The sequence below is a fragment of the Onychostruthus taczanowskii genome, unplaced genomic scaffold, assembly GCF_017590055.1.
Source record: "Onychostruthus taczanowskii isolate IOZ18803 unplaced genomic scaffold, ASM1759005v1 scaffold56, whole genome shotgun sequence".
Classification (NCBI taxonomy): domain Eukaryota; kingdom Metazoa; phylum Chordata; class Aves; order Passeriformes; family Passeridae; genus Onychostruthus; species Onychostruthus taczanowskii.
Genome location: NW_024503235.1, coordinates 5,629,173 through 5,656,727, shown reverse-complemented (window position 1 = coordinate 5,656,727; position 27,555 = coordinate 5,629,173). Strand labels below are relative to the sequence as shown.

At 46.9% G+C, this 27,555-nt stretch overlaps 1 protein-coding gene across 2 annotated transcripts; it reads right to left on the bottom strand.

Moving 5' to 3' along the window:
- Positions 1 to 1,524: 1,524 nt before the first annotated feature.
- LAPTM5 (lysosomal protein transmembrane 5) lies at positions 1,525 to 23,773 on the bottom strand. Of its 2 annotated transcripts, none has more exons than XM_041417685.1 (8): positions 23,590 to 23,773; positions 17,749 to 17,842; positions 12,080 to 12,156; positions 11,107 to 11,235; positions 9,097 to 9,222; positions 8,475 to 8,570; positions 4,487 to 4,579; positions 1,525 to 2,573 (listed from the first exon to the last, which is right to left on the bottom strand). In XM_041417685.1, exons 1-8 carry the CDS (start codon positions 23,674 to 23,676, stop codon positions 2,499 to 2,501), a joined length of 777 nt encoding a protein of 258 aa, XP_041273619.1. In that variant the 5' UTR covers positions 23,677 to 23,773; the 3' UTR covers positions 1,525 to 2,498. The 2 variants fall into 2 exon arrangements, with proteins under 2 accessions (XP_041273619.1, XP_041273620.1); XM_041417686.1 differs by having other exon boundaries at positions 9,097 to 9,219; positions 23,590 to 23,771.
- Positions 23,774 to 27,555: the final 3,782 nt, after the last annotated feature.

Sequence of the window (27,555 nt, the reverse complement as noted above, 5' to 3'; positions counted from 1 at the left end):
AGGCCTGGCTTTAACAGGGCACAGCTGTAACCAGTAAGGAGAAGATTGCCTTAAAAGAGTCAGTTGGCTACTTTGTGGGCAGGAGAGAGTTAGTGCTCTGAGGGGCTACCCATGGGAAGACACCAAGAAGGTATGAAACTTTTGTGATAAGGAGACAAGAGTATAGAACTTTTGTAATAACATGACCGCAATCCCACACTGTTCCAGCCTCTGATATGGAATATTTAGGGCAGGGTGTGCTTTTCCAAAGGGAATCTCCACCTTGGCAGCCAATCCCGAGGCCTCCTCCAGGCCTGGCTTGGAGCAGCTAAGTGAGAAATTAGAAGAGGTCCAGCACCCAGCCTGGTGCTGTGGCTGTGACCCAAAGGAGAAGCGTGGACTGTTCTGTCCCAGACCTGTCCCACACCGCCCCAGGCTCTGATAAGGAATATTTAGTGCTTTTCCAAAGGGAGGGCCCATCCTGAGGTCTCCTTCAGGCCTGGCTTGGAGCAGCTGAGGAGGGAAATAAAAACGGCTCCAGCACCCACTCTGGAACCGTGGCTGTGAGCAAGGGATGTGTGGAATGCTCAGTAACCAAATTGATTAGTAATTCAAAGATGGCTTTTAATCTCTCCACAGAATAAAGCAGGAGACCGGACTGGGCCTTGCTACAACAATCTGGGCTCTCCTGTAAAGTTTCCTGGTGGAATTTTGAGTTGTTCTTTGGTTACAGTTAAACAATTGGCAGATGTGATGGCAGAAAATTAATTTTCTGCTAGGAGGATTGGAGTGGTTTGAGCTTTTGGGGTGATTTCTGAGCATGTGTAAAAGCACCGGAGCAACTGAGATGTCATTTAGGGCACCCTTCCAGACTCCAGGTCTGCTGTGGAGCTTCCTGGTGCCCAGAACAAGGAGATGGAGCACAGAAAAACTGAATTTTGCCTCCATAATGGGAAAATCACTTGGAAAATATACAACCAAAATCATCCTCTTCATCCCCATTACAGAAATGCACATTGAGTGAAAAGAGCAGGGGCAGCAGCACATTTCTTATTCATCCTCGGCAAATATTCCATTGAAGTTTGCTGTTAAATATTCCATTGAAGCCTGGTTTGTGCTGGTTCAGAGTGGAGCAGCCCCCCCGGGCTGTGATCTGAGCTGGAATGGAGACTTTATTTAAGACTGAGAAAACCCCACTTTTTTCACACTGTAATGTTTGAAAAGAGCAGGAAATGATCCCAAAAGGGGAGCAGGTGTGGACTTCCAGGGACATCAGCAGTGCCATCAGTGACATCTGGAGAACCTGAGCTGGGCAGATTCACTGGTGAACAGGCCACAGATCCTTATCACTGCTGATAAGGCAGAGAGGCAGATTTTGAGAGGAAATTGAAAGGGAAATATCAGCTTTTCCTTTGCAAGCAGCACAAGCATGAGAAAGATCAGTCCAAGGTCAAAGCACCATTTTTTGCTCACTAATTTTTTTTATAAATCAAATTATTTTTTCCTTCACTCAGCAATCAGACACCCTCAGAAACAGACTCACAGTTTGGAAGCCATTAACATTTTTATTTTAATTGAAACTCATCTTCCAAGTGACATAAAAGCAGAGAAAAATGCACCCACTCAGGTATGAAACAGCAGAGCTGGATATTCTGGATTGTGTCAATCACCACAAGCAGACAGGGTGAGGGCTACAATTCCCAGGAGATTTTTTGCTGATCCCTTTGCTGTAGGAATTCTGCTGGAGGAACTGCAGGGCTGGGTTATCCCAGAGAAAATTCCTTCCCTATTCACCCTGTCATAGTTTGACATGGGATTTCCATGTCCTATGGAACATTTCCATTTTCCATTTTGGCCAGAGGGACCGATAAGAGCGAGCCGAGCTACAGCCCACGAAGGGGACTTTGTGAGTTTATCGTCTCTTTTGGAGTGGCAAGTTGTTTTACTGTTTAATATTTTTATTTTTTTGTGCTGATGAATGCTTTGCCTATTAAATAAATAGTTTTTTCCACTTTTCTCCAAGGAAATCTTTTTCCTGAACCAGTTAGAGGAGGAACCACTTGAATTTGTTTTTCTAGAAGAAACCCCTTTAGAAGTTTTTCTCCCAAAGTTGCCCTAAACCAGGACAATCCTTTAATTCCACTTCCTAAAGGTCTCCCTGCTGAGCCAGAGGAGAACCACCATCCTTGTGGCACAGAGCAAAGCTGGCAGGGCTCAGGCCAGCCCTGCACCACAGCAGCCAAATCCCAGATTCCAGGGATGGCAACCAGAGCCAGAGTCGGGAGCTTGGGGTGGCAGGGTCAGGAAACTGGGGTGCCAGAGTCAGGAATTTGGGGTGGCAGGGTCAGGAAATGGAGGTGCCAGGGTCAGGAAGTTGGGGTGCCAGAGCAGGACAAGACTCCAGCAGTTCCCTGGCAGGATGTGGCTGGAAAAGGCTGGGAACTGCTCTGGGTGAGGACTGGGGCTGTGCCAGGGGGAGGCACAGCAGCACCCAGTGTCAGCTCTCCCCCAGACTGGGCTCAGATGGTCACGTAGGGAGGGGGGCAATCCTTGGAAGGCAATTCCAGGGCTTCCTCATAGGATGGCAGCACAGCCTGGAAGAGATCAAAGGTTATGGGATCACAGGGATTTCATCCTGGAGGGCTGGGACAAAGAGTTAGAAATTTAACTTAAAAGTAGAAACTAATTTTAGATTTAGCAGAAGAGTGCTGTTTTAACTTGTTTAGTCTATAGCTTGCTAAATTTATTTAATCTACTAACTTACTGAGCTCAGAAAAAACTAAAAAAAATTTAAAGTTACTTAAAAGGATACAAGTTTCTAAACTAAAGAGAGATAAGGAGGGGTTCCACCAACCATAAAAAGAAAACTAAAGCTAAATTGCAGGCACAGCGACGTTAAAAGGACATTACTAGAGAGATGCACAGGTTCATAAAAACTGATGAGACAGTTTTAATATGAAATGTGGCTAAGAAATAAATATGCATGAACCTATCGTGAAACTTTATGCATATGCAACAGGTTAGGGGATAAAATAGACTCAGGAATTCTCAGAGGTACACATGTACTTTGGGGGAGCTATCCCACGTGTGTCCAACACTGAAATAAATCAGACCAACTTTACAACTTTTACAAGCTGTAGAGTTGCTTTTTTCCACAAATCAGGGTTCCTCTGCCTGCTTCCAAGCAGGGACAAAGAACTGCTTGGGTTTTAGGGCACAAAGGGCAGAAGTCCAGCAGGGTTTGGATCCACCTCGTGCCAGCGCTGCCCCCATTCCCTGGATAATACAGGACCCAAGGCTCCTGAACGTGTGGAATCCCAGCCTCATTCCCAAGGAAAGCTGAGTAATGTTGCAGAGGGGCACGGCTGGGGCAGCACTGCTGGCAAGGGAGGGCCCAGCAGATTGGCCGAGATAAAAGCCAAACCACAGCGTTCCACATCCCTCAGCATTCCCTGTCCCCCAGCATTCCCTACCCTCAGCATTCCACATCCCCCAGCACTCCACATCCCTCAGCATTCCCTGTCCCTCAGCATTCCCTATCCCCCAGCACTCCACATCCCTCAGCATTCCCTATCCCCCAGCATTCTCTATCCCTCAGCATTCCATCCCCACAGCATTCCCTATCCTTCAGCATTCCACATCCCACTGCATTCCATCCCCTCAGCATTCCACATCTCCCAGCATTCCATACCCCCAGGATTTCCTATCCCTCACCATTCCCCACCCTCAGCACTCCACATCCCTTAGCATTCCCTGTCCTCAGCATTCCATCCCCTTAGCATTCTCTATCCCTCAGCATTCCCTCTCCCCCATCCTTCCATCCCCTCAGAATTCCATGTCCCTCCCTCTTTTCTTCCCATCCATCCCTACAACACTGAAAATCCCAACCTCTCAGACAGAAAAGTGAAGAAAAAGCTGATTTTAAACACTTTTAGCTATGGAAACCAAAGTCCAGCTGGAATTGTCCCACATTCCTGTATCAGGGATCACAGGGAATCCATTCCCATTTATCTGCCATGCCTGATTTTCACCTGCCTTGCACATTGACTTTAAAGATTTTACGCAGAAAATAAAGAAGTAAAATTGAATGGATATCATGTAATTAAAAACTGATTTTTAACACTTGCTACTGGGGATTTGAAGGGTTGGAAATTCACTCAGATCCCAGAAAAGCAGAGATAAGGATCACCAGTCTAAAGGATTCCTGTTCATGGAATGAATTTACTTTTCCTCACCTCTCCCACTGCTTTTGAGTCCGTTTTCAGGAATAAATTTACTTTTACACCCCTTTTCCACTTCTTGTGGAAGTGGTGGTGCAATTCCTGGGGGATTTTTGGCTGATCCCTTTGCTGTAGGAATTCTGCTGGCAGAGCTGCAGGGCTGGGTTTTCCCAGAGAAAATTCACTTTTCTACTGCCTATGGCTCCACTTCCAGGAACAAATTAATTTTTCCTCACCTTTTCCACTGTTTTGGGTCTACTTTCAGGAGTAAATTCACTTTTCCTCACCTTTTCCACTGCGTGTGGCTCCACTTTCACCTCCTCCCTCCTGCTGGCTTTGATGAACTTAAAGCAGCTCAGGACACATTTGAACATGTAGGCCTGGAAAAGAGGGAAAGGGAAGGAAAAGGACATTTTCCCATGGCACTGCAGGGCAAAAAGGGCATTTCCCCTTTCACCACCAGCCTGGGATTTTCCTGCTCTTTTCTCGAGAGGGAGAAGTTTGGGACCACGATCCCAGGGCCTTAAATCAGTGTCTCCATCCTTCCCAGGGAATGTGATGATTCCATGAATTTAGAACAGCACTGGGGTGGGACTGGGATCAATAATTCAGTAAATATGACATGATTAAACACAAACTCCATTAAACACAGCACTGAGAGCTCTGAGAGCACAATATCCTGACTAGGAAAGGAAAGCGTGGCCTTGATGTCATTTTCCAGAGCAGGTCTGGAATCTGTGAATTCAGAACAATAAAATTAATATAAAGGATTAATTAATACAAATATAAATTTATAAAAATATAAATTGGTTAAAGTGATTAATTCCATGAATTCAGAGCAATGCTGGGATGGGACTGGGATCAATAATCCAGTAAATAAAAAGTGATTAAACATAAAATCCATTAAAACACAACACTGAGGCGTCTGAGATCACAATGTCCCAAGGTAGGAAAGGAAATGATGGCCTTGATGTGATTTTTCAGAGCAAGTTATGAAGTCTGGATTCCATGAATTCAAAACACTGAGGTGGGACTGGAAATCCAATAAATGTAAAATGATTAAACATAAAATAATCCCATTCTAACTCTGGGATGGTACTGGGACCAACAATCCAGTAAATAAAAAGTGATTAAACATAAAATCCATTAAAAGACAACATTGAGACGTCTGTGATCATAATATCCCAAGGTAGGAAAGGAAATAGTCGCCTTGATGTGATTTTTTGGAGCAGGTTACAAAGCCTGGATGCCTCAGAAAAGCACCAGAGGCACCACAGAGATCCAAGGACTGCCCCAAAAATCCCTTCATTCAGCAAAATCCCATTTTTGCACTTCCCTGACAGGACCTCCTGGTACCCCACGGATTTATCCATGCAATAAATGGATATTTATCCATGCAATAAATGGATATTTATCCATTTTCTGAGGAAAAAGGGCTGATTGAGGGGCTGTGGCCCAGGGAAATAAGCGGGGTCTGTGGGGCTGGCCCTGTTAAATCAATATTTTCCCTGCTCGAGTCGTGTGCCTGGTGTTTATGTTGGCCTGGGAATGTGCTGGGAGCAGTTGGGATTTTCAGGGAACACAGGGAGCCACAGATCCCAAACCCAGGCTGTGCAGCTGAGCATGCCCAGGACAATGAGAGCTGTTTGTGCTGACACCAAGCCAAGAGAAAGAGAAAAAAATGAATGAAATATCTGAGGTGAAAAAAATCAATCTCAACATTTCAGAGATTGGAGGTAAATCCAAACTTTGAGCCTCTTTTGGGAGTGTTGCAAAACCCTTCCTGCTTTCAAAGTCTCTTCATCCAGATAGCAAACCTGGAGCTGTCTTAGGAACTGGGTAGAAACCTCCACTCATCCATGGGGGAAAAACCCTAGAAATCTGAAATATCTGAAAAATAAATCTAAAAAATAAATAAAAACTACACAGCTAAGGAATGCACTCCCTGATTTTGGTTTTGAAATAGAATCATACAACAAAGGAATGCATTCCTCAATTTTGCTTTCGACATAAATAAAAATCACTCAACAAAAGGAATGCATTCCTTGATTTTGGCTTTAAAATACATCAAAATCATACAACAAAGGAATGCATTCCCCCATTTTGATTTTGAAATAAATTAAAATCATACAACAAGGAATGCACTTCCTGATTTTGGTTTTGAAATAAATCAAAATCACAAGGAATGTTTTATTCCCTTTAATTTCTGCCTTCTTGTCCCTGTGGTGCTGGAGGCCTTTATCATTCCAAAGGGAAATAAAGATTATTGGAATATTTGCCCACCTGCCATCCCTGGAAGTGTCCAAGCCAGGCTGGAGCACCTGGGACAGTGGAAGTGAGATGAACCTAAAGGTGCCTCCAGCCCACCTCACCCCATGGATTTAGGATCATTTGTGGATGCAGAATAGAATTCCCCTAATGGTGCAATGGCAGCATCACCCTGTCCTTGGAATATTTTTTTCCAAGGAATTTGGCAGAACTGATCCTGTTCCCACTGGAGCCCCACAGCCCCAGCCCCACCCTGCCCTTGGAAAAATTTTTCCCTGGAATTTGAAACTTACTCTGCCACCACAGGTAATGCAGAGCCAGCCCCATGATACTCTGAGCTGGGAGGCTGCAGGGAGAGAATTCCATGGGATTTCACCCATGGAAGAGGAGAGGGATTGGCACTGGGATTAAAGGATGGGGGTCCTGATGGCTTTTTGGGGTTTTATTATCCCACCCCATCCTTCCTCTTACAGCCCCAGCACAAAAACCCATTGAAATTCCAGCACTTTGTGGGTAAAGCTGTGGAAAATTCCAATTAATCCATATGCCAGGTCAGGGAGATTCCTGCCAGCTGGGGCTCGAGGTTATCTTCACTCCAGCTGCACACTCCATGCAAATATTAAAAGACATTTTAAAGCCATGCTTTAAATGCATCCACACAAAACTCTCCACTCCCCACTGGCTTATCTGGCCCACCTGGAGGGCTCAGAGTATAAAATGGTTTCCAGCTCACAAGCAGCACTTTCTGTCCAAGCACCTGCAAAATTCTGGTTTTGTTCATGGGGCTGAAGGTGAAAAATCAGTTCTCTGAGCCACTGAAGCAATAAAAGAATAAAACCCCTCTCTATTGGAGCTTCCTGAGGCACCAGCAGGGTTTAGCTCCTGGTTTTAATGAACTTTGGGAGTATCAGGGTGCAGAACCGTGCTCCCATCAGAGAGGACACAGCCACTCACCTAATGAAAGATCTCACCTGCTGCTCAATAATCTCATTTATTGGGCACTTTACAGCACAGCACTTTGCTGTGTTTTTTCAACCTTTTTCTCTTTCTAGACAGGAATGGACAGTGACGATTTGTGGGTGTAAGAGGGATTTTGCTTGGTAACTCACACAGAGGAGTAAAGGCAGGGATTTGGATAAACCATACAGAGGCACAGCTCCCACTGTGCCCAAGTGTCAGATTAAGCTTTTTTCTGACCCAGAGATGGGGTAGCTGAGAGGAATTTTAAAAACTTTTATTCCATTTTCAGTCTCATGTGAAGGGTGAGACAACAGAGATAATACAGTTATAATTCACACCATCACAATCAGAAGCCAACTATTTCCTAATTAATAAATATATTATAAGCGTTTCTTGGCTTATCAGCTTTGGCCACACCATATTGTAAATGCCTTAAAACCAATAATATAAAATTACCCCTCATGGGTCTCCCACTACAATGCATCTTTCATAGCTCTATTTCTCCAAAGTATCCAGTCTTATTTGCAAGGCCATCCTTTAAAACTTGTTTCTAGCTCCATTTCTCTCTCAACGATGTCTGTCCTATTCCATGGCATTTCTAAGTCAGCATTTCTTATCTCAAAGTTTCCCACACCCAAGAAGAGCCCAACGAGGCAGATTTGGGATTTGGCAGATTTTCTGGGCAAGCCTCGCTTCAGAGCCTTTTACCTTGAGGACGAGCACAGCCACAAAGGCGATGGTGAAGGTGATCATCACTTTATTGTAAATGCCTTAAAGCCAATAATACAAATTTACCCCTCATGGGTCTCCCACTACAATGCATCTTTCATAGCTCTATTTCTCCAAAGTATCCAGTCTTATTTGCAAGGCCATCCTTTAAAACTTGTTTCTAGCTCCATTTCTCTCTCAACGATGTCTGTCCTATTCCATGGCATTTCTAAGTCAGCATTTCTTATCTCAAAGTTTCCCACACCCAAGAAGAGCCCAACGAGGCAGATTTGGGATTTGGCAGATTTTCTGGGCAAGCCTCGCTTCAGAGCCTTTTACCTTGAGGACGAGCACAGCCACAAAGGCGATGGTGAAGGTGATCATCACTTTGGCATATTCCTCTGCTGGCAGCTTCTCCAGGGCTGGCAAAGAGCCCTGGGGAAAAGGAAGAAGGTTTCAGCCCAAAACACTCAGGTCTTAGCCCAAAACACTCAGGTCTCAGCCCAAAACACTCATTCCCTCTGCCAGGGGCACCCGACAGGGAGGGGTTCAAGGTTCAGGCAGAGCAAGGAATGAGGGATTTTCACTGGCAGCAGGATCACAGGGATATTGTTTTCCTCCTGCTGTTTCCTTCCATCTGTTCACAACAACATTGGGGTGGGACTTATTAAATAAGACTGTTTAATAAAGATGAAATTTGAAGCATTTTCCATGCAGGCAGCTCCCCCTGAATCACTTTGCTCTGCAATTTGCATCCATCAGATTCCTACAAGGAGAAACAGGGTCTATATTTAAGAACATGGGAGCTGTCAGTCAGGAGCAGCACTGGGGAGAGCACAGAAAACCCTCTTTGTTGTCAAACTGAGCAGTTCTGGATGCTCCAGAGAAGCTGCACAGCCATGGAATGGGAATTTATAGTAGTTCTCATGTGGGAAATGAGCAGAGCTGGCTCCAGACCTACCCCACTGTCCACAGGCTTGAGGCTGAGGTAGGTGGGCACCTCCATGTAGGAGCTGCACAGGGTGAGGATGCTCAGGCAGAAATCCAGCAGCTGCAGCGCCAGCAGGGGAGTCCTGGAGTGGCCCTGCTGAGGGGACAGGAATTGGGTTACAATCACAGGATGGGGTCACTTCTGCAGATTATTCACACTTACACAGAGCTTGTGGCTGGTTCACACGGAGTCTAAGCCACTAAATTCCCTTAAATTCAACCCAAACCTTCCCTTCTGCTGGCCCAAAGAGTGAGCAAACTGTTTGTGGGGCTTCATCGGAGCGCCACGGAAGCCTCTGGCCAAAGCAGTGACAATCTCAGTTTATCTCCAGTGATGCCTTGGGAAGGCTGACCTAGAACTGAAACTAGACAGCACTAAAGAATAAAGTAGGGATTTATTAAGAGGTCTGAATAGATCCACTTTGGGCAGCACAACCCAAAATGGCCACAGGTCTCCCTGCTCTGTGCAGAGAGCTCACCATCCCCTAATGAGAAGCCCAGACCCACACATTAAAGCAGCACAGAATCTGAAAAATAGAAAAGCTAAACCTGAGGCATCACTAGAAAACCCCTCCTGTTGGGGGCACACCCAGAGCCACCTCCTTCAAAGCCAGGAGAAAATCAACATTTCAAGACAGGGGAAGATAAATATCCCAGGTGCCACTGGTTTCCTTCAGCCTCCAAGGATTGCATCCTGTCTAGCCAGCAGAAAGCACCTCACATCTGGATTCAGGATCCTAAAAGTCTTTTCCAAACTAAAGGATTCCATGACAAAACACAGCTCAAGGTAACGATCCTTTATTCCAACCTTCCAGGATCCTAAAGATCTTTTCCATCCTAAATGATTTCATGAAGAATTGCAGCCCAAGATAATGATCCTTTATTCTAACCTAAAGGATTCCATAAAGAACCACAGCCCCAGGTAACCATCCTTTACTCCAACCTAAAGGATTCCATGAAGAACCATAGCTCAGGTTAACCATCCTTTATTTCAACTGTCCAGGGCCCTAAATGCATTTTCCATCCAAAAGGATTCCATGACAAGCCATAGCCCAAGGTAATGATCCTTTATTCAACCTTCCAGGACCCTTTTTCACCCTAAATTATTCCATGAAGAACCAGAGCCCAAGATAGTAATCCTTTATTTCAACCTTCCAGGACCCTAAAGGTCTTTTCCAACCTAAAGGATTCCATGACAAACCACAGCCTGGGGTAAAGATCCTTCATTCAAACCTAAATGATTCCATGAAGAACCACACCCCAAGGGAAGGATCCTCCATTCCATGTATTCCCCACCTCCGGAAAGCCAGAAGCCCCCAGGAGGTGAGAAATCTTTGCTTCTTTTCTGCCAAGGTCAGGGTTAAATTGTGCGATGGTATTTCTCAGATGTTTGTTAGTTCTTATCTCTGTCACAGTCCCACAAACCCTGAGTTCTGCAGCACTTCACTCTAACACACTAAAAACGAAGCTCCATCTTTCCCTCTACAAGGCCTTTTAAGGATGAACTGTCCAATTAAGAAATGACACCTAAATTATTTTTACTTTTAACCCAATAACCTGTGCCTGCAATGCAGACTTTTTATCCAATTACACAAAACCACCGAAACCCATGGAGAAGAAGGTGGAGAAGGAGAAGGAGAAGGAGAAGGAGAAGGAGAAGGAGAAGGAGAAGGAGAAGGAGAAGGACCAGCCTCTACCCCAAAACCTCCATCTTGCTTTATATCTGTTACTACATTCTAAAACCCCAAACTCTGAGTTTCCCACCCTGTGACATCACACACTTCTATTCAAACCTCACACCCACAATCCCAGCTCTACCATTCCATTTTGGAAGCTTCTCCACGGCCTCAGGTCAGTGCAGTGTTCTCCTGGGGGTCAGTGCCTGGCAGCACAGAAAGTCTCAAATTCTCAGTGACCAGGGCTCCAATGAGGAGGAGCTGTCACCACCCAGAAGCCCCCGGGAGGAAGAGCTGTCACCCACCGTGTGGCTCAGGGAGGACACGGAGATGACCGCTGGCACCTGGATGTAGGAGCTGAACATGGTCAGGAGGCTGAGGAGGAAATCGATGACTTGCAGAGCCAGGAAGGGGATCAGGAGCCGCTCCCTCTTCTGAGGAGGAAAAGCAGTGCTGGTTATTTATTAGATAACCATGATATACAATGGTTATTTCCATTCCAAGTGGGAAATGAGACCAGCTGGCAACACCTGGAAGGACTTAGATGGTGCTCCAAGAATTAACGTTTCCCTGGAATTTCTGATTTCAGTGACAACCCGATACAAAGAAAATCATCAAAGCTGATGTTTTTCACCTCTTTGGAAAATTCCTGTGAATTCTCACTCTGTGACACTGGCACTTCCCATGAGAGCTGTCATCCCACTGTCCCTGAAATTCACCTCTGCAGAGGGAGAACTGGGTTCAGATTCCTGGAGTTTCCAGCCCCAGGCCTGGTCATTCCTCCTCCTGCACTGGGAAATGGGTCCCTACAGCAGCAGGGCAGTGACAGTTCTCTCACAGTGACAGTTCTCTCTGACTTGCAACAGGGCAAGGAAACGAGGCAAGAAAACCTTTCTAAATCATAAAATCTCCTTCATTTAACACCAGACACAGCCCCGATGGAAATGCTGCCCAGGTCTGGTAAATCTAGGTGTTTAAAGCTTTTCACGGGAACCTGAGGCTTCAAACAAATCCCTCTCCCCCTCTGGAACCAGGAGACATTTTTATCTGCCTTTTTTTTTCCTGTGTGATTCTGTGATTTTTATCTGCCTTTTTTTCCCTGTGTGATTCTGTGATTCTGGGATTTCTATCTGCCTTTTTGCCTGTGTGATTCTGTGATTCTGGGATTTCTATCTGCCTTTTGTCCCTGTGTGATTCTGGGAGGTTTTCCTGCGTTTTTTTGACCACAATTCCAGTGATCACCATCCAAACCTTGAGTGTCATTTGTGGGGAACGTACCTTGAGCACCCCGAGCAGGAGGTGGAAGCTGATGACAAACAGCATAAGGATCAGCAGGAAACTGGTGGTGATATCAGCTGAAAAGGATAAAAATGATAAAAGGAATTACCACATCACCAAAAGATGTCCCAACTCCACCCCACCCATAAGGGAGGGTTCAACCTGTCACAAAGATTTGTGTCTGTACGGGAATTATTGCCATGCAGCTGGAATTAACCTTCTTTTCCCTTTTTACACCCATTTTTATCTCTCTTTGAAGTTCCCATATCCACCAGGCACTGTGGGTTGTGAGCTCGGGGGATCCAAGGCCTGAAAATGTTAAATACCCCAGGCTACAAGATGAAGAATTAAAAAACCCAGAGTGCTTTTGGCTCATAGCTCTGAGCTGGAAATTATTTAGAGGCTGAAAGGCAGAAAAAGGAGCCGGCAGTGAAGTGCTGAAGGATCTTCAGAATCTCCCAGAGAAGAGTAGGAATTTTCACCCCAGGGAGGGTGGGGAATATTTCCCCCCAACTCTGCAGCTGTGGGATGCTGTGTGAGGGGGTTTAGGGTGATTTTTGGCGGCTGCTTTGGGTGCAGGAGGTAATGTTTTATATTCACAGAGCTCCTGCTCAACCTTTGCCTGGAAGCAATTTTGCCTCCTGGAATCACAGCCTGCCCTGGTGCTGATTCACCTCTCCAGAGGCAAAACTCTGCTGCTTTTTTTGTCTCTGCACAACCTTTCCCAGAGCTTCCTCCAACTCCTTTACTTCTGTTTCACCTGAGTTTAAATCAGCACTGGCCAGTTTGGGTTCTTCAATTCCTAAGTGCTTCAAGAAAGGGTTTAATTCTGCTAGAAAAGAGCCAAATTTTTAATTTTTCTGTCTTTTTTTTTAAAGCAGATGATCCTTCCCGTAGGTGCACAGGACTGATGGCCCTTGGGGGTCCCTTCCAGCTGAGGATATTCCACACAACCATGAGTAAATCCAGTGTCTAACTCTGTTTTATCCAATACCCCCCCACTGTTTTCATAAAGAACACTGGGAATTGTGCCTGTAGAATCCCTGTCACATTCAGGCTGCTCTGAAATCCTTAACTGCTCCATATCACCTTTTTTTCCCAAGAAAATTCACCTCCATCTCCCCCAGCTCTGAGTGTTCACCTGGAGTTTTGGTGCCCCTTTGGTGAGGGAAGATTTCAGTGCTTGGGCAGACCCCGACTCATCCTTTATTCCCTTTCTAGAAGTAGATATTCTTTATTCCAGTAAATATTTCTTAATTAAATATATTTCTTTTTGTTTGGTTGTTTTTTGTGGCTTTTTTGGAGGGCATTTTTTTTGCGGGGGGTGGTTTTTTGGTTTTTTTTCCCTTTGTTTTGGTTTGGTTTTGGGGTTTTTTTGTTGCCAAGAGGATGAAATCATTCCTAAAGACGTCAAGGCAGAGAAACTTGTCCCTGTTTTTCAGGCAGGTGACCCCAGCAATGACAACTTTATCAGAATTTGGACATTTGCTGTGTTTAGGGGGAAACACAAAGATTCTCCCCAGGGTAAAGGGACAGAAATCTACCCCCAGCTCCAGAAAGGACTAAAAATGTCACTGAGAAGCTCTGGAACAATTCCAGGTTTGTTGAAAACCTTCCTGAGCCACATCTGGGCAGGTGGCAGCAGCAGTGCCACCCCTCCCATCCTCCCTCTGCTGACAGAGTTCATTTAAATGCAATTTAAATTCACTTCAATTGATACAAAAGGGATTTTCAATTCCCCTGCTATCTTCTCTTTAAATCTCCTTCAGAAATGAGCTTTGCTGATGGGAAACTTTCAGTGTGCAAAGAAGCCCTGCCCAGCACTTCCTCCTCCCAGCACGAGGAGCCTCTTCCTTCCTCAGGCTTGGGGGAAAAACCCTCTGGGGAGACTGTAACCCCCCAGGAACCAAAAAAGCTGATCTCGAGGGGGACTGGAGCCATCTGGAGGGGTGGGATACAGGGAATGATCCAAATTATCCACTCATCCTGCACCAGGAAAGAAGGGCTGTAATGGTGCAAAGCAAGGAAAAGGATTTTCCTCATAACCTGGTAAAACCCCAGTGAATTTAGAACAGCACTGGGGTGGGACTGGGATCAATAATTCAGTAAATATGACGTGATTAAACACAAACCCCATTAAACACAGCACTGAGACCTCTGAGAGCACAATATCCTGACTAGGAAAGGAAATCATGGCCTTGATGTCATTTTCTAGAGCAGGTTATAAAATCTGGATTCCATGAATTCAGCGTAATGCTGGGATGGAACTGGGATCAGTAATCCAGAAAATATAAAATGATTAAACATAAAATCCATTAAAACACAACACTGGGACCTCTGAGATCACAATATCCCCAGGCAGGAAAGGAAATGATGGCTTTGATGACTGCTTTTTTATGGCTGCTGCTCCCCAGGCCGTGGGAACTGAGACCCACAGGAGGCAGAAATCTCCTTAAACAACGAAGAGAGAACCCCAAACCCAGCAAACCCCGAGGGAAAGGGGGAAAGGGCTTTGCCTCCTGGAGAAAATCTGGAACACAAAGGGCATCTCCCTCCAAAGGCAGCCGATGCTGCTTTCCTTCTGCTCCCACGGGTGTGGGAAAGGGAATTCCAATTGGAATTCCAAGGCAGAACAACAACCCCAGCTTTGAGGAGCAGGGGAGTAGAACCACAGTTGGGATGTGGGACACAAAGAGCCAAAGATTAACAGGGAACAGCCTAAACCCAAAACAGATCTTTAAAAAGCCAGACTCAGCCTTTGTGGGACAGCCCTGAAGGAGCCAATCCCAATCCCATTAAAAGCCAGACTCCCAAAGCCTTTTCCCTAAAGGAACCAATCCCAACCCCATCAAAGCCCAATCTCCCAAGGCCTTTTCCCCTGGGTTTTGCTCAGCACCAGCACTCGGGAGTTTGCCCTGAGAGAATTTCTCTCCTTATCCCAGGATTTTCTGGGGTCCAGCATAGCCACATTTTCCTGCCCCTCTCTCTCCATGGGCTCCTGCTCCAGCTCTCTGGCAGGATCCCTAATTAATTGGGAAGTGGCCATTGCCAGCTAATTGCTCAGCTGGATTTTCCAAGCAGAACCTGGATCAACCCCTCCCCAGACAAAACCCCCACAATCCCACAAACACAACGGGATGGAAACAAAAGGAAAACCAAGGGAAAACAACTTTCCACGAGCTGGCTGCCTCCTATTTATTCCCAGGAAACAGAGTCATCCTCCCTGCTGGCAGCAAGGATGGGTTGGTGCCATGGATGAAAAACCAGAAATTGCAACCAAAACAAGAAATTCCCAACCCCTTCCAAACAAACAAAACAAAACCCCCCAAACAAACAAAAAGCCAAACAAAAAACACAAAAAAACCACCAAACAAGTAAGAGCTCAAACCAACAAACAAACAAAAAAAACCCAACAAAAACACAAAACCAAAAAATCCAAACAAAAATCTCAAACAAACATAACCCCAAACCAACAAACAAAAAAAACCCAAAAAACAAAACAAAAAGTCCAAGGCAACAAATACCCAACAAACAAAAAACCCAAATACACAAACAAACAAAATCCCCAAATAAAAAAACCAATCAACCAAAACCAAATAAACCAACCAAACAAACAAACTCCCAAACTCACAAACATAAACAAAACAAAACAACAACAACAACAACAAAACACAAAAAAAAAAAAAAACCAAAAAAAAAAAAAAAAAAACCACAAAAAAACCCAAAAAATACCAAAAAACACCAACGCAAACAAAAACCCAACCCAAACAACCCCCACAAAACAGCAAAACAACCAAACACTGAAAGAGGAAGGAAACCCTTGAGGTCACACTTACATCAAGTTCTTCAATTCCCATCAAAAACTGGAAGTGGGAACATGTTTTACAGGGATGGATGGATGGCTGGATGGATGGATGGATGGATGGATGGATGGATGGATGATGGGTGGATGCTCCTGGTTTCCTTGTGCTGATCCCAGCCCTGGCTCTGGAGCCTGCTGGGTCATTCCCTGCTGGGTCATTCCCTGGGAAAGCTCTGCAGGAAGGAGTTTCCACCCTGCACTGGGGGCTGAGCTGAGCAGAGCAGCCTCCAATCCATGCACAGGAATATTTGGGAATACTGGTCCATGGGAAACGTAGGAACCATTGCACTGCCCCTTGTTCGGGTTCCTATCAGCAGGACTCATCTAAATTCCCATTTTTTGCTTACTGCTGATGCCCTTCCCCTTGGAACAGTGTGATTAAAATCCCTTCCAATCTGGACATTCCATGATTCTGTAGGATCAGCCAAACCTTTGAGTGCTGATGTCAAACAGCTCTGGGGGATCCTGCCTCTTTCCTTGAAAATGCCTCTTTCCTTGAAAAAACCTGAAGCCAGCTTTTATAGGTTTGGTGCTTTCCCCTATTTCTGACTCCTGTCCTGTGGACAGGAGAGTTTGGAATGTGCAGGAACCTGTACTCAGCTTCCTTTTCCTCCACATACTGGGAACAGGTTTTCAGCCCAGGAACAGCCTCTCTGGAAAACCACGGAACAGCAATTCCTGGCTGCCAGGGGTTGTGTTTTCTCTCCGTGGGCATGGACGGGGCAGGGAGGGGGCCTAGGTTTCTTGCTTTTGTTCCCAGGGTTCTCTCAGCTTGTGGTTTTTCACAGAAAATGACTCAAGAAAGGAAAACCCCCCTGCACTTGTTTCCAAACAGCTCTGGCAGAACATCCTGGTTGGGCAATATCTGAGGACTTTGGGTTTTTTAGATGGCACCTCATGAGACAGCTCAGGGTCTTTGCAAGGATCTGAGCTGCATCCTTCTGGAATTGTGAGCTATGGGACAGCTTGGCTGCCTCTTCCAGCCACCAGTATTCTGGAAAAATACACCACAGGCTGGGAAAATCTGGGAATGGGGGTCACAGTGGGAGGGAGGTGTGGTGTGGCTCTGTCCAGCTGAAAGGCAGGAGATCCATGGCAATGGCTTCATGGCAATGGCTCCATGGGAATGGCTCCATGGCAATGGCTTCATGGGAATGGCTCCATGGCAATGGTCCCATGGCAATGGCTCCATGGGAATGGCTCCATGGGAATGGCTCAGTGGGAAAGACTCCATGGGAAAGGCTCCATGGGAAAGGCTCCATGGGAATGGTTCCACGGGAATGGCTCCATGGGAATGGCTCCATAGAAATGGCTCAGTGGGATCAGCTCTGTGGGAATGGCTCCACGGCATGGAGGGGTGTCAGTGTGTTGGTGGCAGTGTCCTACAGCCCACACATCCATGGGATCAGTGTGGGGTGGGATTTGTCCCCTCTGTCTATTGAGCAGTTCTGGGACACTTCAGCATTTCCCTGGAAATGTCCAGAACGTGAAGAAAGTGTGTGTGAGGCTGGAATGATCCACAGCTGGGGAAAAGGAAGAGGATTGCCAGAGGAATCGACAGGAGATTCCAGAGGGAGCTGAAGGACTCTGCAGGTGCTGCAGAGTTTGGGCTGATCCTTTGAAATACAAACTTCTCTGGACTCCACATTGATCTCCAATAAATCAAAACCCAAACAGTGCCTAAATTGCTTCCTGAGCTTTTGATCCAGAACTCCAAATTCTTTGATGGAAAAGGCAGAGGGAGCAATGAAAGACTGAGGGATCCCTCCCTGCCCCACAGCTGCTTCCCAGCATTCCCAGGACCTACCAATTCTGTAGTAATCCTTGTCCAGGTCTTTGCAGAAGCCCTTCCCATTGGCCACCTCCAGGGAATACTCGATCAGAAGCAGGACACTCATGACCTGGAAAACAAAGCAAAAAACACAATTCAGGGGCCTAGGGCCAAATTCCCAGCTGTGAATTTATTTCCAGGGAACCTGGATGGATGAGTTGCCAAGTGAGCCAAACACAAAGGGTTTAAATCCCAGGAAATTCTGAGACAACAGTTATCAGTTTATTAATATATTTGATTTAACTGCCAGCAGAAGGAGGATGGAGAAATGACAAAAGCAGTGAGTTTTGTTTCAATGGTTTTTATCCAGGTTTTATGTTTTGAAATTGCTTTTTGCTCCAGAGTTTAGGAAAATGCAATACCAGTATTCCAAACCATAAAAAGAAACACAAAAAAAGATTTAAGATCTCCCTGTAAGTGCAACTGTGCCACTCCACTGACAAAACCATCACTTTCCTTCTTTTATTATTTGAGGAAATTCTCCAAATGTTCTTTTTTCATATTGAACTTGAATGATTCTCCCCAAGTTTTCCAAGTGGACCATCAAACCCCAGCCTCCAGGGCTCATTCTGTCCAGAGTTTAATGAGCTGGGAGATGGAGGGAGGTCCACAGCTGTGGGCTCAGTCCTGGCCCTGAACTTCTGCACTCAGCCAGGGATGTCTGAGCCCAGCTTAGGAGATCTTCTTGGAATCAGGGAATCCCAGAAAGGATGGAACTTGCTGGGTTATTCCCTGCTGGATTATTTCCTGGGAAAGCTCTGAAGGAAGGGATCTGCACCCTGCACTGGGGGCTGAGCTGAGCAGAGCAGCCTCCAATCCATCCACGGGAATATTTGGGAATATTGCTCCATGGGAAACGTGGGAACCATTGCCCACATTGGAAGGGATTTGCTCATGCATTGGAAGGGATTGGAAAGCTCATCCCATCCCACCCCTGCCATGGGCAGGGACACCTTCTACTGTCCCAGGCTGCTCCTAGCCCCAATGTCCAACATGGTCCTGGACACTTCCAGGGATTCAGGGGTAGCCACAACTGCTCTATCCATCCCTCTGTGTATCCCTGAGTGTCCCTGTGTGTCCCTGGCTGTCCCTGTGTGTCCCTGTGTGCAGAGGTCAGAGCAGGCCCAGGCTCTGCTCCAGGCCCAGCAATGGCGCCTGAGGCCAGGAGCTGCCCCTGCCCAGGAGGCAGAACTGCCCTGAGCAGAGCCCACAGAGGGGCTGGAGTCTCCTCCCTGGGACATTCCAGAGCCACATGGACACTCTGCTGTGCCCTGGGCTCTGGGATGGCCCTGCTGGAGCAGGGAGTGGCACCAGTGACCCTGGGGTCCCTCCAGCTGACCCTCTCCATGACCCCAAGCCCTCTGGCCCTGCTGTGATGCAGAAGCCAGGCCCTATCTGCCACCCACATCAGCACCAGCTCAGGCAGAGCTGAAACAATTTTTCCACCAGAGCTGCACCAACCTTTCACTTCAACCACAGCCTGAGCAGCACCGTGGGTGAGGAGGAAGTGGCACCACTGCGGTCTAGGCTTGTGTTTGCAAGCTGGGGCTGCTGGAACAGCACAGAGCCAGCTGCTGCACGGGATGGGGCTGGGCACAGGATGTGTCTGGGTGTTCAGAGGGATCCAGACACACTTTGGGCAGTGGGGATGCCCAGCCAGGGGAGCTGAGCTGCCCTTGCAAAGGAGCTATGGGAGGGAAGGCTCTGCCTTGCCCCAGAAAGGGGGAAGTGAGGCTGGGAGGTGACAGGAGCTGAGCACAGCCTCTCTCTCTGCCTCTATGTCAGATGCAAAAGACTTAGAAATAATTTCAAACCAAATTCATCAAATTTCTGAGCCCCCAGCTGAAGCTCCCAGAACTGTGGCACTCCCAGAGCAAGCACCCACCAAGCCATGCTGGGCTGTGAGGGGACTGGGAGCCCCTGTCTACCCTGTCACTCTGAATTTAAAATTCTGTCCAGAGTCTGAGTGTGAAGGAAGGATGTGTCAGGTTTTCCCTGGGCCTGTCTGATACCAGCTTGTTCAAGAGTCACTCTGCTGTCTTCCCTTTTTTTTCAATTAAGTAAATGAACTTTGCAATTTGCTCATGAGCTGGCAGGAAAAGGAGGAATATCCAGATCTCATTACACGAGGACACGACAAAGTTAACACGAGTTCAGCTTAATGGAACAGCATTGCAGCTCCCAGGGCAGCTCTGAACCCTGTCAAGGATGAAATTGCATCGATCCAAAGTGTCTTACAGCTGCTGGTGTCCTTTGGGAGGAGAGGGATCTCTTAATGAAGACACATGGAGATCACACCTGACTGCAAGGTGGCTGAGAGGTTTTGTGTTCAGGCTCCCAAACACGTTTTGCTTCCTTTATTTCTGCTGTTGGTCCAACCCCTCAATTGCCAGCTTGAGAAATACGGGCAGAAATTGCTTTTTCATGTTCCACTTAAAAGGAGGTCTGAGAAAAATGGATGAGCTGGGACCTAAATATCAGTTTTGTTCTGAAAGAGGAGTGGGTGAGAGCAGGGCAGCAAACCCCAAATTCCCCCATCCCATCCAGCAGATTCAGAGGCTGAAGCTGAGCAGGAGAAACCCTCTCTGATGTCTGCCAGAGAAAAACAAGGCTGGTGAGGAAATGAGCCACACAACCCAGACCAAGCACAGTCACACAAGATAAGGACATAGTAGGAAACCCCAGCCCAGCCTGGGAGATTCAGGAGACTTTTAAGGCAAAAGCTGGTTTAAAATTTTCTATTTTGTGTAGAAGGAAAGAAGCACTGAGCTGCGAGCAGGTGGAGACCTCCAGGCCTTTCCCTTGGCATGCAGAGCCACGACAGCACAGGACACCTCTCCAGCAGCTGCCTTTGGCACGCTGGGATGTGGAGCCTTCCTTATTCCTGCAGGGAATGCACTTCCAAAGGATGAACCCTCTGCAGAGGGGCCTTTTGGGAGGAAGGCAGAGGAGGATGGATGTGGTGCCTGCCCTGCACTCCTTGCTCAGCTACTCCCACTGCAGATCCACCCCTCAGCTCCAGCAGAAACCAAAAACTTCTCATTTCACACAGAGAACTACCCAGTTCCTTTTCCCTTTGCAATGCCACAGCCGAAGAAATGCAGGTTTAAAATAGAGCATTTCACTTCCAGGTACTCCATTCCCAGCCCCTCTCCAGCCCTACCTCCCTGATCTACTAGAGCTGGAACTTTTGTTGCTGCCTGTCTGTAAAAGGAGCTTCACATTTCTCGGTGGAAGAAATTTGAATCCCCAGGAAAGGAACGACTGGAGCTGGGCCAGAGCAGCTCAGGCTGGAGATCAGGGCAAGGTTCTTCCCCCAGAGGGTGCTGGCACTGCCCAGGCTCCCCAGGGAATGGGCACGGCCCCGAGGCTGCCAGAGCTCCAGGAGCCTTTGGACAGTGCTGCCAGGGATGGACAGGGTGGGACTGTTGGGGGGTCTGGACAGGGGCAGGAGCTGGACTTGAGGATCCTTGTGAGTCCCTTCCAGCTCAGGACACTCTGTGATTCTATGATATGCTGAAATAATGTAGGACTGAGATAAACCCAGTCATTAAATCAAGTGAGATAAATTAGGGTGTCTTGAAGATAGAATCTGACACACAGAGCCCCTGTTCCCCAGGGTCAATCCTGCTGCAGCTGCAGTGGGGTTAAACTGCTCTTAGAGGTCATTTTGTATTTTTTTTTTTTTTAATATTTGCAGCTTGACTGATGTCCAGGTGATTTATCTCATGTATGTGGCCCTGGTGCGAGGCTGCTCCTCTGCTGCTTCACAGCAGGGGTTTCTGCAAGGGGAGCTTGAAGCCATGGGGAACAGCAGCCCCTGGGGACAGGGACAGTGTGCTCTGGGTGCTGGAGTGTTCTGGGGACACTAGCACAAAGAGCACCACCCAAAAACGCTGCCCTGTCAGAGCTTCTCCTTTTCTCTCTTGAATTTCCAAGCGGCTCTTGTGGCAGCTGGAGATGAAATGAGGAGTTCTTTGAGTTCTCATTTGGTTTCCTTTCACATTTCATCTTCTCCTTCTGCCTCCTTGGTTGAGCTGCTCCAGGAGACGCAGCTCAGGCTCTGTGGGACCCCTGGGTCAGCCCCACCCTGGTGAGAGCTCAGTGAATCCCACTCTGAGCTCACCTGAGTTGTGTCCAGAGGACAGGGCCTGGGAGGGTTCCAGAAGGGAATTTCTGCTCTGTCAGTTACAGAGCTGCCAAAGAGAGGGGCTGGAGTGCAGCTGAGGCCAGACAAGGTGCAGACGCTGCTTCCCAAGGCTCCTCTGGTTCCAATCAAGGAACAGCAGGAGAGAAATTCTGTTCTTGCACTGGAGCAGGTTTCCAGCCTGAGCTTAAATCTCCCTGTCAAACACCTTGAGGCCTGAGGAGCAGAACAAACTCCCCAGTGCTGTCCTTGAAAGGCACCTGCAGGTCACCTCGCCACAGCCAGCAGAGCTTTGCTGATCACACACCCCCATCCTCTCCTCACTCCCCTCCTTCTTTCCTGTCTATTCCAGAATGCCCAGGATTTATTTCAGTTGTCTCTGAAGAGATCAGCAGTGAGGCAGAGCTGATTTATGGGAGGAAAACACCTTGCCACAGAGCCTGAGAGCTCTTTGGTGGCACAGCTGTCACCCAGCATGTCTGGGATTCATCCCTGGCACCTGCAGCAGGAATTTATCCTGATGCAAAGCCCCAGAACTGATGGAGCAAATCAGCCAAGGTATAAATTCCCTTTTCCCTTTCCCTCCCCCTGCCCAGCTGCTGCCGCACCATCAAAAAAGGGAGAGAAGAGGCAGAGGGAGAAGTGATGGGTATTGTGTGATATCTCTTAAAGACAAGATCTATCCAAAAATTACCCTGTTTTCCAAGGGCAAGAGGAATGGTAGAGCTCCTGCTGCTCTGGGGAAGAGGGGGGACCTTGGAATGTCCTTCCTGTGCCACAGCTGCTGATCCCATGGGATTTCTGCAGGCTGCAGGTCCCGGTCCTCAGCTCCCTCTCTGCTGTCCAAGGAGTGGTAAGAGCCCCATTATCACCCCAAGGGCCCAAAACCCTGACTGTGCACACCCAGAGCTGGGGGGGACCATGGAATATCCTTCCTGTGCCACAGCTGCTGATCCCATGGGATTTCTGCAGGCTGCAGGTCCCCAGCTCCCCCTCTGCTGTCCAGGAGCCTGTGAGAGCCCTGTTACCACCCCAAGGGCTCCCAAACCCTGACTGTGCACACCCAGGGCAGCACAGGGGCTATTTTAATAACCCAGCCATGCAAGAAACCACATCCTCAGGACAGCTGAAAGCACCTAAACCTCCTCAGTGCCACCAGGAGCGTGGGAGAGAGGGGCCTCCAGGCTCTCCTGGTCTGCCATCCCTGCCCTGAACAGCTTCTAGACACGGCCATGATCCCAATGGAAACCAAAAGAGACCCAGAGGAGGCAGCTCTGCCCATCACCCTCTGCTCATCCAACTCCCAAATCCCTCCAGTGCCCCATTCTCACATTCCCACTGCCAGTGCTGCCCATTCCCACCCAGCAGGCTCTGGATATACTCAGGTAGGAGCTCCTGCACTGAGCAGAAAAACAGAAAGCAGAGCGAGTTTCCCTGAGCTCCAATTGGCAGAGCCAGGAAAAAATTGTTCAAAACCCCTCCCAGTGCAGCAAATTCTGCTTCTCCCTGTCCCCCACCACCTTTTGTTCATCCCTCTTAACTCATTGGGTTTTCCTTTTGGGAACAGAGAACATTCCAGTGTCAGGGAACCCTGTGAACCACAACAATGCACCTCCTGGAGAGGTTCCACCTCTGTTTTCCTGTCTCCCTGTTCCCCTTCCAGAACTCACCATATGGAAGATCCCCAGGGCCACTGTCGCTGTCTTGATGTTGAAGCAGCAGCATTTGGGGGGCTCAGGGGGGGTTTGGGGCGTCATTTTTGGGTCCCTCTGAGCGCTCCTGAGTTAATGAGGTCGGATTTGCAGCCGCCCCACAGAAAGCGAAGCGAGAGCAGCTCGGCTTCCTTCCTGCTCTCTGAATGTGTGAAGTCATCTACAAAGTCACATGAGGCCTTTGGGTTTCTCAATCACAAAGAAAGCAAAACTGGGGGGCTTTTGAGCACATCCAGCTGAGAAATCAGAGCCCCAGTGCTTTGTCCAGCATGGGGTGTCAGGAGTGGACCATCGGGAGCAGGACCAGGCTTTGTCCTACAAAAATCCTCAGGAACAAAACAGGGGCCAGGAATTTCACCTCAAACTCACCCTGCTGTTTTTGCAGCAAAGCATCCAAGTTCCTCCCTTTGGAGCTGGCGTTCCCTGCCAGCAAAGGCACTGTTCCCTGGAGCTGCTGCTGGAGCAGCCCTGGGCTCTGCAAGGAGGAAGAGGAGGATGGCAGAGGGTGTTGATGCCTTTTTGAGGCTACCTAAAAATACAGGCCAGACAGAATTGAGGGAATAAAAAGCAATTATATTTATTGAAGAGCCTTCAGGTACCTTTTGGGCATACAAAGCCCCCAGAGGCTACACCCAAAAATGGACCAGGGGTCACAGGTTTTCACACTTTTATAAGTTTGTTCCATTTGCATACTGGGGGTTGCTCTTCCAATTACAGCTTCAGCTAATGAAGTCATTTACCCCAAGTTTGCTGCCTCCAAGTTTGCTTTTGTTTCCATCTCTCAGGGCCTGAGGCAGTGAGGTGTCCTTGATTGCCAGGCCTGGAGAAGAATTGTTGTGTCTGCCCAAAATGGGAAAGCAGCAGCTCACACTGTGTGTGGAGTTTGGAGTTATACACTAAAGAACTGCAGGATTACAAACACATGAAAATATAAAAGCTGAAATCCTAAGGCATCAGTGCTGGCTGAGGGATCTGCAGTTCTGGTCCCAGCTCCTGGGGATGTGATCTGTGTCCTCATCTCCTGGAAATAAAACCAGTGAGATCTGAGTGTGGTGGCTTTGTCACTGTGCAGGACATCAGGATATCCCCCTGCCTGAACTAACCATGTGCTCTTTCATAGAGATTTTTTTACCATTCTCATAAAAAAAAAAAAAAAATTCTCTTTTCCTCTTCCCCCATCCCATGGAACAGAAATTCCCTGTTTATACCCCTATGGAGCAGATTGTTCCGAGTTTTGGGCTTTCTGACAAAGGTTTGATGTGTCCCAGCAGGGACAGCTCTCCAGGAGGGAAGTGCAGGTAAATAAAATGAGAATTGGGCAAACATTCACACGAGCTCTTGTGAGTGTCACATCCCAAAAACGCTCCCTGGATTTGCTGTGTGATGCCTCCAGAAGCCTTCCCAGCACAGCATCCCCGCAGTGATGCAGCAGAGGGGCTTCTTGGTTGTTTTTATGGAATTAAATGCAGAGATTCCACCTGGGTGCTTCATAAATACAATCCAGCTGCAAATATTATTGGTGGATCCCTGGTAGAGCAGGAAGGTGAAATCTCTTCACCAGCAGGGAAAGCACAAAGCTGCAGGTGAGGACTGTGGGCACCACATCCACCAGCACCCCTGGAGCTACATTCACCCATGAGAAATAGGCTTAAAAATCAGGTTTATTTTTACAAGTGGATCATTTTGGGCATCTCTGCTTTACAAACCAGATGCAAACATGGGCTTGGCTTTGCCTTCCCCACATGAAATGTGTTTTCTTTAGGGGCTGCCTCCACTCATGATAAATAGGGTTAAAAATAAGGTTTATTTTTAAAAATATATAATTTTGAGCATCTTTCCTTTACAACAGGCTTGGCTTTGCCTTCCCCATATGAAATGTGTTTTCTTTAGGGGCTGCCTCCACTCCAAGTCAGTTTGTGGAAGGAGGTGCAGGAGGATGAAGGATTTCCTGCAGATCTTAAAAGCTGGTTTATGATCTGACCCTGCCCCTTCCCTCTGCTCTGCCCCTTGTCCCCTCAGGGGCACACAGAGCTCTCCTTGTGTGCCCAAGCATTCCAAACCCAAACGGAGCTCTGGCTGTGGAAAAACAAACACAAACAGATACAAGTCTGTTCCGTTTCTTTTTGAGTTGGTGCTGCAATGAGCAAGTCATCCATGCAGTGTAAAATTCTTGACTGTGGGTGTTTTTGTCGGGCTGGAGACAAAGGTTTTGCCAGGAAATATTGACAAATAGTAAGCAAATTTTTCATCCCTTGCAGCAAAACTGTCCAGTGGTAAAACCTCGTGGTAAAACTTTTGCAGCGGTTTTCCTCTGTTGGTGGCTGGAACCGAAAAGGCAAATCCAGGAGCATCTTCTGGATGCAATGGAATGTTGAGAAAACAATCTTTTAAGTCGATGACAACAAGAGGCCAGTCTCTTAGTGTCATTGTTAAGTCAGAAATGACACACAGTCGGTCAGAAGGCTGAGTGGCATAAACACACTGTCTTTACGGAAACCACTTATTTTATAAACTGGTCCGATACAGGTGGACCTGATTGGTTATTTAATCAATACAATTCCCCTGATTGGCTAATTAACAAGACACCCCATTTGTAAACAATCTTATGAGAATAACAGGAAAACAGGTATTGGAAAAACACCACCTGCAGGTTGTTTTTAATATTGGCTATCATTGTTTATCTCCAGCTCCCTAAAGCTTCCCAGGCTGATTCTGGGAAAATTTATTTAGCTTTCTCTCTCTCTGACCAGCCTATCACATGCACAGCTTGGAATCTTTGAAAGAGAGGGAACTCCAGGCTGCACAGGCCCCATGTGCTCTGTGGTCTCGTTGATGTTCTTCAGCCATCATCAGCATCCGTGCAGCCATCTCCAGGAATCAGAAATCTTCTTATGGATGACAAAAACTGGGAAAAGCTGGGCCTGGGGTGCTGCTGGAGCCTGGAGGCCACTGAGGCCTGGCAATGCCACCCCCGTGTGCCCTCTGGGGACTCCACATTTTAGAAGGCTGCTCTGCTCAAAGGGACACAGCCTTGGCTGGACATAGAATGCTGGACACGGATTTGAGTTATTTTGTGGTGCTTTTTCTGTGACTCCTTCCTGGCAGCAATTCCAGCTGGAATTCCCCCTTGGAAGGGTCATCAGAGCATCTCCCACCAGGAGAGGCTGGGACCAGGCCCTGTCTCTTGTCCCCAGAGCAGGGAAGAATTCCAGCCCTGTGTGAGCTGCTCCTCAAGAAAAGCTGAGATGGAGGGTGGGGCAGCCATTGGGAATAAATTCAACAATAAATTAATAAATAAAATATATAAACAGGCCAATAATAAATAAAAATAAATATAATATCATTATATAATATATAGAATATGTGTGATATAATATTTTCTATATTAATATAAATATATGTTAATATAATATAATGGATATAATAGATATAATACACATACTATAATATTATTGAAATATTTTAATATTTTATATTTTAAAATAATATAAATCTATACATATTAATATTATAAATATAGATAAATATAAGTATGTCAAATAAAATAAATAAAAATAAATATAAATATATGTCTTGGTTTAGGGAAAATTTGGGAGGAAACTTTTGAAGTGGGTTTCTTTAGAAAATAAATTCAAGCTGGCTCTCCTCTAACTGGTTCTTCCTCCTTTGCTCCCAGAACCAGGCTTAAAGGTTAAACTTAATATCCAGCACAAACAGAACAGACTGGGGATACAAGCATCATAAAGTCACCCTGAGACAATATAATAACGCATTTTGATACATATATTTACTATGTTATCTAAATAGACATAAATATAAAAATACAAAAAAAATCTATGCAAAAAAAAAAAGTAAATAAATATAAAATCTGTGGGGGATTTGGGGGAGATTTGGGGAGGATTGGGGGGTTCAGGGGGATTTGAG

Coding starts and splice junctions, on each gene's coding strand:
- LAPTM5 (XM_041417685.1), bottom strand. CDS start 23,676: ATGACGCCCCAAACCCCCCCTGAGCCCCCCAAATGCTGCTGCTTCAAC. Junction 11,236..12,079: donor TCCTGCTCGGGGTGCTCAAG/GTACGTTCCCCA, acceptor TTTCCTCCTCAG/AAGAGGGAGCGGCTCCTGAT. Junction 4,580..8,474: donor TGGCTGTGCTCGTCCTCAAG/GTAAAAGGCTCT, acceptor CCTCTTTTCCAG/GCCTACATGTTCAAATGTGT.